The 14,062-nt window shown below is 41.0% G+C and overlaps 1 protein-coding gene across 1 annotated transcript; it reads left to right on the top strand.

Moving 5' to 3' along the window:
- Positions 1–1,143: 1,143 nt before the first annotated feature.
- LOC141649563 (uncharacterized) lies at positions 1,144–2,232 on the top strand. Its single transcript, XM_074458249.1, has one exon. The coding sequence runs from the start codon at positions 1,144–1,146 to the stop codon at positions 2,230–2,232; it is 1,089 nt and encodes a 362-aa protein (XP_074314350.1).
- Positions 2,233–14,062: the final 11,830 nt, after the last annotated feature.

Genomic DNA, 14,062 nt, shown 5'->3' with positions numbered 1-14,062 from the left:
TCGCAACCATGGCCATGGCCGGGTCGGCCGCCGAGGGGGGGGGAACCTTCTTCCTTCCTACCGCTTCATGGGATCATAATTCTGTGGTTGTTGAAGATGTGACAGATGAGCCTGATGAGACTGTTATGCTGTCGTCGGGCAAGGGTCCTCAAAAGGGAGCTGCATCTACTTCTGGGATGGCGACGACTTCTGGGACGAAGACAACCCCTCCTGTGGGTAATGCTCCTAAAACTTATTCTCAGGTATTGAAGAATTCCTCTAAAGGTATGAATCTTTCATTCTTCCCTGTGGTTGACTCCTCGGTTAATATTGAGGAAGAGGATATTGTTAAAGAGGTTGAATACTGGCAAACTACTCTTGTGGGTACTGTTCTGGGTAGGCAATCTACGCTGGTTCAAATTGAGAGTTTGGTTTCTAAGTATTGGACGCATATCACAACCCCAGAGATCCTGTACTTTGCAAAGGGCTGGTACTATTTCAGGTTTGCAAGTGCGGAAGACATGGAAAAAATTTGTTCAGATACTTGGAACGTAAATGGATTCCCTCTTGTCTTTAAGCCTTGGAGCCCTACAGTGGTGGACGAGTTAAATGTTACTCATGTTCCTGTGTGGGTGCTATTTCCTAATCTTGACCCTTGTTTTTGGTCGAAATCTGGCTTGAGTAAGGTTGCTAGTGCTGTTGGCAATCCTATTTGTGCTGATGAACACACCACAAACAAAAGCAAGTTGGCCTTTGCTAGAGTTTTAATAGATGTTGATCTTTCTAAGGAGCTTCCAAAGGCAGTTCAGATTCAATCCCCTTATCGTGGCACACTCTTGCAGAAGATTGATTATGAATGGGTGCCTCACTTTTGTACTGCCTGTAAGAAGGTTGGGCACACCAAAGATAGATGCAATCCTGCTGGTAAGCCTAAGACTGCTAAGACTGTCTATAGGCCAAAGAAAACCGTGGATGCTCAGCAGGTGGTTGCCCCTTCAACTACTTCTGTGAGTAACCCTAAAACTCCTCAGAAGAAGAAATCTCCTGTGAAGACAACTGTTGCTACTAAACTTACTAACAGATTCTCTGCACTTCAGGATGGAAATCTTATTGAGCCTGATCACACCGCAGCCTTCTTCGAGGTTCTTTGATCGGATATCGAGAATGAGCACTCTGTCAGTGAGACTGAAGATGCTGTGGTTTTTGAGTTGGATCCTGGAGACATTCCTGCCTCCCATGATCCTCACAATATGGAACATTAGGGGTCTCAATGACCCCTTAAAACAGCAAGAGGCTCACCAACTCTTGCTGGATAACAAGGTGGACTGTGGTGCTCTGATTGAGACTCATGTCAAGCACACAGCTCTCATGGATATTAGTAGTAGATTTCTTCCTTATCAACTTGTTCATAATAATGATAAGCATTACAATGGTCGTATTTGGATTTTTCGAAACCCTGTGGTTGTTGCTCTTACTGTTCTTCACAAGTCAGCTCAGCACATACACTATTCTCTTCTTCATATTGCTTCCCAACAGCAAATGGAGGTTACTTTTGTATATGCTTTTAATGCTAGGCTTGATAGAAGGGGGCTCTGGTCTCATCTTCAGTCCATTTCCTCTCAGGTTTCAGTGCCTTGGTTATGTTTTGGAGATTTTAATGTTGTTTTGAATATTGATGAAAGGCTGGGCTCTTCTCATGTCCAGGTTGCTGACATTGATGAGTTTAGTCAATGTATTGATAACTGTAGTCTGGTAGATCACCCTGCTACTGGTTGCCATTTTACATGGAACAATAAACAGGGTGATGGTCTCAGATGGGCTAAGTTGGACAGGATTCTGGTGTCTCCTCAGTGGTTTGCTAGCTTTCGTTCTACTGCCACTTTTCTGAATGCTGGAGTCTCTGACCACTCCCCTTGTCTGGTTCAATTTGATGGTATGGCTTCTCCCTGCAGACCAAAATTCAAGTATCTGAACTGTTGGGCTCTTTCCCCTCAATTCCAGAGCACTGTTTGCAGGAGTTGGAGTTCTCATTATTATGGTGGGCATATTATATCTCTTTTTCAGAAACTTAAGCAGCTTAGGAGTGGTCTTAGAAAGCTTCATACTTCCTCTTTCACTAATCTCTCTGACAGAGTGGCTAGTTGCAAGTTAGCTCTTAAGCACTGCCAGGATAATCTTAGTAGTTCTCCCATGGATTCTGCTCTCCTTAGGGAGGAGAGAACTCTGGTGCAGGAGTATCTTCAGATTAAATGAGCTGAGATGCAAATCCTGTTCCAGAGGGCTAAAGTTCAGCATATTCAGTCTGGTGATCTTAGTAAATATTTTTATTCAAAGATTTCTGCCAGGAAAGTTAGGAACAACATTGGGAGCATTCTTGATGCAGCTGGTAGGATTTGTACTGGCTCTCATGAGGTGGCTCAGGGGTTCCTTGATTACTACTCTTCTCTTCTGGGCTCTTCTACTCCAGTATTGCCTTTGCCTTCCCATCTTTTTCTACAAGATACAGTGTCTCCAGAGCAATGTGGCTCCCTTACACAACCTGTGAGAGTGCCGGAGATCTTGGATGCATTGAAATCTATAGACAGAAATAAGAGCCCAGGTATGGATGGTTACTCTTTTGGATTCTTTTTGGATGCCTGGACTGTTGTTGGTCAGGATTTTAAGAATGCTGTCCTGGAATTCTTTCAAACTTGTTCTATGCCTAAGGTAGCTAATTCCACTTTGCTTGTCCTTGTCCCTAAGATGGATACCCCTCTTACTGTCAAAGACTACAGACCTATTGCCTGTTGTACTACGTTTTATAAGGTCATTAGTAAAATTCTTGCTAATAGACTGAAACAGGTCCTGGACTCCATTGTTGGTCTAGAGCAAGCTGCTTTTGTGGCTGATAGAGATATTTTTGATAATACTATGTTAGCTCATGAGCTTGTCTCTAAATATGGCCGTGCTTATCTCACTCCTAGATGTTTACTCAAGGTAGACATCAGGAAAGCTTTTGATTCTGTTAATTGGACTTTCCTTAAGGACTGTTTGCTCTACCTCCATTTTCCTTCAGCTTTTGTGGACTGGGTTATGACTTGTATCACCTTTCCCTATTACTCTTAGCTGATAAATGGTGAAGTGCAAGGCTTCTTCCCTGGTAAATGTGGGCTCAGACAGGGTGATCCCTTGTCTCCATACCTTTTTGTGCTTTGTATGAAGGTGTTGTCAAGGCTTCTCAGGACACTTCCTAAGGTGAAGAACTTCTCTTATCACCCAAAGTGTGTTCAGTTGAACCTTACCCACCTTATATTTGCTGATGATTTACTTGTCTTCACTAGGGGGTACCTCCCTTCTGTCAAAGCTGTTTCTGACTGTCTGGATCAGTTTAGTTTGCTTTCAGGTCTGGTTGCTAATCCTTCTAAAACTGACCTCTATTTTGGAGGGGCTGCAGCTGATGTAAAGGGTCTCATTTTGGCTGCCACTGGATTTAGTGAGGGTAAATTCCCTTTCAGGTATTTGGGTTTGCCCTTGTTCAATGCACGAATTACTCAGGATATGTATCAGCCTCTGCTTGATAAACTCAAAGCAAGCATTCAGCATTGGGCTAACAAACATTTGAGTTATGCTGGTAAGACTTTGCTGGTGAATTCTATTATTTTTGGGTTAAACAATTTCTGGGGGGCAAGTATTTTATTTCCCAAGGTGGTCATTAAGAAAATCAACAAGATTTGCAAGGATTTTCTATGGGGTATCTCTGATGGAACTCGTAGGCATACTTTCCTTAAGTGGCAATTACTATGTTCCCCAAAATTAGAGGGGGGGGATAGGCATAAAAGAAGTTCTCAGTTGGAATTGTGCGCAAATGGTCAAATGGGTCTGGAAACTGTATAATAAGCCTCAGTCTATTTGGACTAGGTGGGTTCACACTTATATCCTTAAGGGGCAGAGTATTTGGATAGCTAGGCAAACAATTTCAAATTCTTGGTATTGGAACAATGTGGTTAAGATGAAAGACCTTCTCCTTAATGTTTCTGGTTCTTCTCCTCTTGCAATGCAGCTGCTTGAGACTTTTACCCATCATGCTCGTTTTGACACAAATGCAGCTTATGATCTGGTGAGAAATAGGCGTGAGCCTGTGCCTTGGCATTCCATTGTTCATGGTAAAGGTTGTCATCCTAAATACTCTTTTACTGGTTTTATGGTTATGAATGATAGCCTCCCTACTGTGGCTAAGCTTATTAACCGTGGCTTATGTTTGGTTAATCGTTGTGTGCTTTGTGAATGTTCTATGGAGGATCTTCACCATGTCTTCTTTAATTGCTCTTACTCTCGACAAGTTTGGGCTGCTATTGCTACATGGGTTCACCTTCCTCTGCATTTCTCCTTGGATACCATTGTTCAGGCGTTTCTCTCTGAATTCAGGACTGGCAAGCAAAAGGCGAGTTTGATGGCTTCTTTTCATTTCATCTGGAAGGAAAGGAACTCTAGGATTTTTAAGGGGACTAAGTCCTCGTCTGATTCTCTTTGTATTGTTATTAAACGTGCTATCTCTTTGCGTCTGTATGGCTCTTTTGTCTAGGCTTTTTGTTGGTTATCTTCTTTTTTAGGGGGCCTCCTTGGTCTCCTTTGTAGGAAAGGGTGGCAAAGATCTTGTATGTAATGTTTTATCTTGATGAAATAATAAGATCTAAAACTTTTCTGCAAAATAGGATCTTCACCATGTTTTATCTCTTCACTGGGGGAGCTGAGTTCGGAGGCTGTTGCCTTGCTCAAGCGGATCCAGAAATTCTCGGTATCTCAGGATGCTGGGGCTCGGGTAGCCGCTTACATTTTTACTCGTCTTAGCTTTACTATTGCTAAGGGTGTGGGAGCCCAGATTGTCTCTCGGCTCCCCACCAATTTCATGTAAACTTTTACTTTTATTTTAATGAAAGTTGCGCGCATTTTATAACAATAATAATAATAATAATAATAATAATAATAATAATAATAATAATAATAATAATAATAATAATAATAATAACAATAATAACAATAACTACAATAACAATAATAACAATAACAATAAGAATAATAATCATAATAATAATAATAACAATAATAATGATGATGATGATGATGATGATGATGATGATGATGATGATGATGATGATAATAATAATAATAATAATAATAATAATAATAATAATAATAATAATAATAATAATAATAATAATAATAATAATAATAATAATAATCCTTCCCTTCTCTTTCTCATCACTTGGGGAGCTGGGTTCGGATGCTGTTGCATTGCTCAAGCGGATGCAGAAATTCTCGGTATCTCAGGATGCAGGGGCTCGGGTGACCGCTTACATTTTTACTAGACTTAGCTTTACTGTTGCTAAGGGTTTGGGAGCCCAGCTTGTTTCTCGGCTCCCCACCAATTTCATGTAAACTTTTATTTTTCTTTTAATCAAAGTTGCGCGCATAATAATAATAATAATAATAATAATAATAATAATAATAATAATAATAATAATAATAATAATAATAATAATAATAATAATAATAATAATAATAATAATAATAATAATAATAATAATAATAATAATAATAATAATAATAATAATAATAATAATAATAATAATAATAATAATAATAATAATAATAATAATAATAATAATAATAATAATAATAATAATAATAATAATAATAATAATAGTAATAATAGTAATAGTAATAATAATAATAGTAATAATAATAATAGTAATAGTAGTAATAGTAATAATAGTAATAATAATAATAATAATAACAACAACAACAACAACAACAACAACAACAACAACAACAACAAAAGAAGAAGAAGAAGAAAGAAGAAGAAGAAAGCAAAACAACAACAACAACAACAACAACAACAACAACAACAACAACAACAACAACATCTAACTAATCGACACACAACAACAACCAAGAAAAGACACATATCGACACAAATGAAACAAAGCAACAGACGGAAGCAGGGGACCCCTGCCGGTCCATCGGCGGCCGGCTAGGGCACCGGCAGCGAGCTTCTTCAACAAGGGGAGGAATTAGGCGTTGTAGGGTGCGGGAGCCGGCTTGACGGCTGCCGGTTGCCCGGCATAGAGAGAAAGAGTTGATGCGTGTTGCGAGTTGTCATAGAGGGGAGTGTTGCATGCCGGTTGGCCGGCCGCCGATGACAAGGCCGGCACCGAGCATTTTCTGCCAAGGGGATAGATGGTGTTGTGGCTGCCGGTGAGCCGGCATAGAGAAACAGCGGAGGTGCGCAAAGACTTCAAAGAGGAGGTGGTGGAGGTTGTTGGGTCCACTCACGGTGGCCGTCGGTGGCTGCTGAGGGTTTCCGGCACTGTGGGGGTATTAAAGGGATATGGTGGTGGGCCTGGTGGTCCACGGTGTCAGCTGTGGTGGTGGTTTGAATGGTACAAAAGGCAGTCTTGAAATGGTTGTAGTTTGTTGATGTTGACGGATAGAGAAGTAAGGTGAGGTCGTGGCCGCTGCTGTGGTGGTCCATGGTGGTTACTGAGTGTTGGGCCGTGATGGTGGAAGTCAAGGGTGGTCATTGATGGTGAGTGGTGGCTGACACGGTGGCCGGAGGTGGTCGAAAAAGCTCAGTAAAGACCGTCACAAACATGCCCGGTGTAGCTTGTTTCTTGCTTGTTTCCCATACTTGGCTTATTTTCACCCTCCAATATTCCATCTAAAGATCCCGTCTCGTAATTCCACCTTACTTTCCCGTCTCACCTACGCATAATATTAATAAAATAAGGGTAAATTGATAACTTATATCTAGTATAACATACATTTTCAAATCTTATACCTGGGATAATTTTCTTTCAAAACTTATACCAAAAATCTTATTTTTTTCCATACTTAATACCAAATCTCAAAAAAAGACATAAATTGACGATTTTACCTCTACTAATTATAATCACCGCCCTTTTCTCATGACATTAATCCTAACCTCTCATCCACCACTTTACCTCACCACCATCACCACGACCCACCTCCTCTCCCTATCGGCACCACCACTGGCGTCGGGCTACCAGCCTACCACCACATATGTCCTCCCGTCGGCCGACCCTCATTGTGCCGCCCCATTAACACCAACAATGAACTCATAACCTCCCCAAATCGAAACCCCAATCACCCATCTACTCTACAAACCTAAAATCGCAACCGCGACCAACAGCCTGCCACCTTCACGACTCCGATCAACACCCCACCATTTATGCCTCGTCGCCCTATCAAAAACCCCACAAGCCTAAAACTCTTAACAACACTAATCCCCATAAAAAAAACCTTATCCCACCACCTAAAGCCCTTCTCCACCCTTAAAACTATCAAATCTAATGTTTTTAAGTGTGGGGGGAGGGATTTTCGATGTTAAGGAAGTGTTTTCTTGGGTAGAAGGTGGTGGTTCGGGTTCGGGTTCGGGTTCGACGAGATACATATGAGTGACGTTGATAGGGCTGCCCGGAGGACATATAGGGCGGAGATTTTTGTGGGAGGGTACCTGCGGTGGTAGCCAACGCCTATGGTGGAGATGGCGGCGGGTGAGGTGAGTGGTGGTGATGGTGATGGGGATGGGGTATATGAGGGTGGTTAGTGTGGTAACGTGGTGGGATATGTTAATGTGGTGGGGATATGTTGGTGATGGGTAATTATTAATTAGTATTTAGTAAGGGTAAAATGGTCATTTTTCGAGATTTGGTATTGAGTATAAAAGAAATGGGGTTTTCTGGTATAAGTTTTAAAAGAAAATTATTCTAGGTATAAAATTTGAAAAAGTGTGTTATACTAAGTATAAGTTATCAATTTACCCATAAAATAATAATAATACTAATATTATATATAAATACGACTGATTATCAAATATAACTAATACGACTAATTATTATAAATTAGTAATTAAATGAGTTTTTTAGACATTTAAGCAAACAAAATCGAGTCGGAATAAGGTAATAGCAAGGGGCTAAATCGTCCTAAATTAGTGATACCCGTCGTTGTGAGTATCAAAAATAATATTTATAAATTCCGAACTACTACTAGCAAGCGGTAGTAAGGGTCGAACCACAGAGAGGCGGGGGAGTTATAGTTGCTTTTATTTCAGTCTATCGGTAATCAGTTGTGGGGGTTTTGATATGGAAAGAATCTAAGTCTAAATGCGAAAATAAATGAGCAAATAACAAAAATAGATGTAAACTAATGATAAAAAGGAGCTAGGATGATCGGGTCACTACAGCTACGATGGCACATAAGTCTAGGTAAGTCTCGAAATACAGTCGTGGTTGATGGGAAAAACAAGTCCTCTCGGTCCATGTTAATTAGTAACTACCTCTCGGCCTATGCTACTAATCCCTAAGTCTCATTAATACTAACTCTCGTTCTTGACTAATGATTCCTAATGCAAACTAAATTACATTATCTTTCGATCTAGCAATCTAGCCGTCTTAAATCGTTAATCTAAGTCCTTCCCTATCTTTCGATCTACGGGTTGGTCAAAACTAAGCATCTAACAAGTCTCCGCTAGGTCTCATTGATAGATATTGCACTTAACGATTCAAACGAAGCAAATCAAAACACGAAGTCGATCGATCGACCAGCTACTCGGTCGATCGACCAACCGATTCGATCGATCGACCGACCAGCTACTCCAGTCGATCGACCAAGCCCTAATCCGAGGGTCACCTATTCGTATGCCATCTACGCTAAGTTCGCCTACATCCTAGCGAGGGTGAAATTAGCTACTCATGTCTATGACGAAATGAACAATAAAATTAAGGCATAAAGCTACTGAATTCATGATTTAATTAATTAAACAAACAAATAACAACAAACGATAAATTCGCCGGAGGCTAATCTATCAAATCTAACTACGAGAGGAATTAAAAGCAATAAACCAAATTCGGAACAGAGAATACCGTATGAAATTGCGTGAATAAAGATCCAAAAACCGAATGCCAAAGTAACTTTCTTTGAAGGAAATAATTGTAAACTAAAGAACCCTAATTACTAATCGTCTAGAACTGATAAAAACTGAATGAATAAAACTTGATGTCAGGTTACGTTATATAGCAATCTCACGTAACATTATTCCTAAACCTAATATATATTGGGCTTCCTTATTCTTGATCTTTTATTTTGCGTCAGACCCGTTGTTCAATCGATCGACCATAAGCATCAGTCGATCGACTAAGTAGCAGCGAACAGTAGCTACTGGAACCCGTGGGGTGGTCGATCGACCACTTGGACCATCGATCGACCAAGAGTGCTTTGTGCGAATAGCATTCGACGATTCCTGCAGCGCGCACCGATCTTAAAACAGCTGCCATTTCTTCGTTACTTGGTCAAATCAAGCGTTCTACGCGGCGTTGGAAAGCTAAGAGGAGAAGCTTTCACCTCCAATTGGAATCACTCGATTATCAGGTCTAGAACTCGAGATATAGCCATCTGAATCAGGCTGCAATGTCGAGAAGTGCTTCTTTGCTTCTTAAACTCGTACGCACCCTTGCTTTTGCTATCTTTAGGCCTTGAAACGCGCACCAAGCTCATTCCTCGAGTCAATACTCCATGTCAAATGCAATGCTAAGTACTTAGGGACGGATTCGGCTTATTTCCCGCTGAAATCTTCATATTCCTACAAAATCGCAAGAAAAGGAAGAAATGCACGAAACAAGGGAAATAGTAGCATAAACTACTCAATTGAGCTCTGAAATGCGTGTAAAATGAGGTGCAAAACATCATATAATAGACACGCATCAAACTTCCCCAAACCAAACCCTTGCTTGTCCCCAAGCAAGAACTAGACTCGGTCCTAAAACCTAATGGAACGAGTTCAATCTCAGAGCGAAATGCAACTTGTCAAGCCTAAACCAATTTAATGCAATAACCAACAATCAATTAGCAATGTGAATCACGCAAACGAGTTATGTAGTCGTTAACAACTCGCGAACCGTCAACTATAGAGACTTATCAAATTGGACTCTCACGGGTCGCTCATATCACACATAAGCACAAGTGAATAATGTAAAGATAGAAAGAATTCATTTTGTAGTGACACTCACCTAACTACGACCTATGAAAACATGCCAGCAATATAATATGAAAATAATCTCTACAACCGTACATACGCATTCCAACCAACAAATGACCATGACACATGCCGAGGTAAATATGGATATGTGAGGTAATGGGTAAGAAGAGGCAAAACAATTATGGGAATGTGGAGGTATAGGCGGCCAAGCTAGTACCTAAACAAAACCATATGACAACATCCAACTTCCTGCTCAAAAACAACAATAAAACCGGGTGCTAATTATCAAGCACAAATCTCGCAACTTCCATAAAAGTCAACTCCCCAAAGAATATAGATGATAACATGGGAGTGAAAATCACCAAATCAGAATAATTACAACATGTGATTTTTCGAACTTTCTTTTTCTCGGGCTGCAGTCGATCGACCATAGGGAGCAGTCGATCGACCACCTTCTACAGCACTCGTTTCTTTTTTTTCTTTTCTTTCTTTTTCGAATAATTTGTTTCCTTCTCTGTTTTTTTTTTTCTATTTTTTTCTTCTTTCTTTCCTTCCTTTTTCTTTCATCTTCCCAACATCATCTCAAAATGAGCATATAACCAAATTTGCAATAAAACATTCCCACAAATACAAGTACTAGCTCGGATAAGGTAGGCTAATTTTAGACTGTAGTTTATGGGACAAAAGAGGCTAAATTTGGCTATGAGGGGTTCATGGGCAAAATGAGAAAAGGGAAACCTCTACCACATGTGTCAACAAACCACAAACCGAATGCATACGGGTATTAAGTAGATCAAATTCATAATTATGCAAATTAAGGAAACATGTCTCATAAGGAGAACTACTCACATTCCTAGATAAACTGGTCATGAATGTCACCAGTTATAGGCTCTAAAACTCAGAAATATGATGTAGGTTGCCAAAAATCTAAGTCAAGTCTCAAGTTCAGCAAGAAATTTAATGAAAACTCGTAGATTATGCATATGTGATTCTACTAATAACATGTCAATTAGCAAGACTCAGGCGAAAACAGTTGCAAATGCTAAATCATCATGGAAATACTACCATTCCGACTCGACCTATATGCTAAAATAAACGTGCATTTTTTTTAAATTTTTCCCAACTTCCCCAAACCAAATCGCACAATGTCCCCATTGTGCAAAATCATGTAATGAAGAAATGAGAAATGGGAATTTGCGAAATAAATAAATATGACTTGAAATAAAGACTCGGAAACTTACAAGACTTTAAGCGCAGCAAAAGGAAACCTCCCCAAACCAGCGTGAGCTAGGAGGTTTCAGTAGCTAGCAGTGCTACCAATAAGTACCTGAAAAGACAAACAAAAGATACCGCGCATAAAACCGAGAAAACAATAATGAAGCGGCAATTATGTGCAAAAATTAATAAAAACAGAAGAAATCAGAAATTAAGCGGAGAATAAAGTGAAGGGAATACTCCCTTGACTCCGCAAATCGACCAAACACAGCAGGGGAGTGATCGAAAACAGGTACATCAGCTCTGGGCGGTCGATCGACCACATCACTCAGTCGATCGACCAGAGTGAACAGGAACAGAAGCTCCTGGATATCGCAGCTCAGTCGATCGACCATACCGCGATCGATCGAAAAACCCGTCTTGTAACTTTCGATTTCTTCGAATTAGCTCAATAACTTGAGCTAATATGGTCTATAAACCTGTAAAAACACATAATATGGCGCCCAAAATTGCGCACAACCCAATTGTAAAGTCTAAAGTCTATAAAAATCCTAAGCAAAGGAATTAAACTGCGAAGTTTCGCGCACACAAAAGCAATAAAAAGTCTAAAAGCGAAAGAGTCTTTAAAAGGTCTAAGAAACGCATAGATCAACGGAAATCTGGGAAAATCTCCGACCAAGGCTTTTGTCTACATGAAGTAGCTTCCGCAGTGCTCATCTCAAAAGCTGGACTCCACTCTACTCCGCCTGGAATACTCAACAGATCATCTCTAGCATCTTCCCAAGCATGGCCATCATCTAGCTTCTCACACTCGAGATCGACTCAAAATTTTGACTGGCTCCTTCTTCTTGGGCTCCTCATCTGGCTCCTCGTCCGTGCCATAACTAAGACATCCTAGACCGCCTCTTTGAACAATGGGCTCCTTCACAGCTGGAGCGATTAGCGGTTCCTCCTTCCCCAAACCATTTCCTGCAATACTCAAAACAGAAGAATCTTCCTCCAATTTGCTCCCAATCTGGGCGGAGGTGTCATAACAGAATAGGTACAGGCAAGGGAGTAGGAGGGTCGATAATGACAACATAAGACTTACGAGTAGAAATCGCATTACAAGTCACAGGGACACATAGCATCTTTCTTCCTATAAGTCCGGCAAAACTAATGGATCGCTTCCCTACTTTAAAGGTCGGTGTCCCCGAGCCAACATCAATAATCGCACCAAAGCAAAGTGTGCGAAAAGGGTCTACCCAAAATGATAGGGATATGAGCATCCTCGGGTATATCCAAGACAACGAAGTCAACAGGGGAAGAAAAACTTTCCTATTTGCACAGAATATCCTCTAGGACTCCTACGGCCGGACCGCGAACGATCACCATTTGCACTTTGTCATATAAGTGACCGCAAATCTAGTCATTCCTAATCTCCTAGCAAGACTCAAAGGCATGACACTAATACTAGCCCCTAAATCACATAATGCCTTCTCAATTGAGAAGGTACCAATATTACAAAGGACCGAAAAGCTACCAGGGTCGCCTAATACTTGTGTGGGGCGGTGTGAGTCAAATAAGAGCTAGATTCTTGATTAAATTAACGGACTCGACCCTCTCAAGTTTCCGCTTTTTATTTAAAAGTTGCTTCATGAATTTCATGTAAGCGGGAACTTGATTTACCAACTCAAGAAAAGGTACTTGCACATTAAGACCATGAATGACATTTTTAAATTTTTCAAAATATACCTCATCCTTCGTTGGTACTAGCCTCTCGGGATATGGGGGGTCATCAAAGTAGCTTAGCCCTCTCCTCTAGGTCTCTTATACTGGCATCGGTGGATTTAGGCTGAAAATCCACCACCTTCTCTTTGTTGAAGCTCGAACCTTCCTCAGACCGTCTCAGATATGACCCATTAATCGACATCGGGTCATACTTGGGAACCGAGACTGACCCATTAGTACTCGGGTCTTGCCTCAATGAATTCGGAGTTGCCGTACCCCGAAATAAGTGATCCCTCAAGTTGTCCGGCATTGGAGGACGAAAAGACTCACCTACAGGCGTCGTCGGTCGATCGACCATGCATGTCGATCGATCGATCGACTTCTACGAAAACGATGAGGCTGCTGTATGTTGCGGATCGGTCGATCGATCGGGTATGTCGGTCGATCGGCCGTGATTACTCTTGATCGTCTTTTTCTCGCCCTTTTTCTTCTTCCCTTTTTCAAAGACTTTCTCGGGTTCATCGAGAGCGGACCGCTCCTCAGCGTCATTGCATGTACGGTCTCAATACGCTGATTCAGAGAGTGAAACTGACTTGGTATCTCAGCTGCATTTTGATCCAATGTTGCAATATGAGATATCAGCTTCGCGATTAAGACCTGATTCGCCGCATTGCTTTTCTGTACCTCCACCATAAGCAACAGACTAGACTCGTCAACTCTGCAACTTCGTTTTTCAACTCTTGCTGTGACGGAGTGGATGGTGGTGGGGCTTCATTTGGAGGCTCATATGGTTGATGCGGTGAAGTAGGAGCGTAATTATACGAATTGTCGAGCTGAAGTTGATGAAAAGCAAACATCTTCTCCTTAGGGTGCCCGCATGCATCAGATGTGTGTCCCGCTCCGCCGCATCTCCCACAAAATGGATCCTGCTTGCTCCCGAGAATGGAACATGTGTGGATCTTTCTGAAGTCTGCAGATAAACAACACTAAAGAAGAAGGTAAGAACCGCCTCAAGGTACTCGGTCTTCCCTTGAGGCGAAAAAAGCAGACTAAAATAAAGAACAACTAAAACTAGCGCGCCTCCCTCCCAAGAATGGCGCAAAATTTGATACCCGTCGTTGTGAG

Source organism: Silene latifolia, chromosome 3, assembly GCF_048544455.1.
Source record: "Silene latifolia isolate original U9 population chromosome 3, ASM4854445v1, whole genome shotgun sequence".
NCBI lineage: Eukaryota > Viridiplantae > Streptophyta > Magnoliopsida > Caryophyllales > Caryophyllaceae > Silene > Silene latifolia.
The sequence above is the reverse complement of the archived record's forward strand: the minus strand, read 5'-3'. Positions and strand labels throughout refer to the sequence as shown.

Excerpts from the sequence above, each read along its gene's own strand:
- LOC141649563 (XM_074458249.1), top strand. The coding sequence starts at position 1,144 with ATGAGCACTCTGTCAGTGAGACTGAAGATGCTGTGGTTTTTGAGTTGG.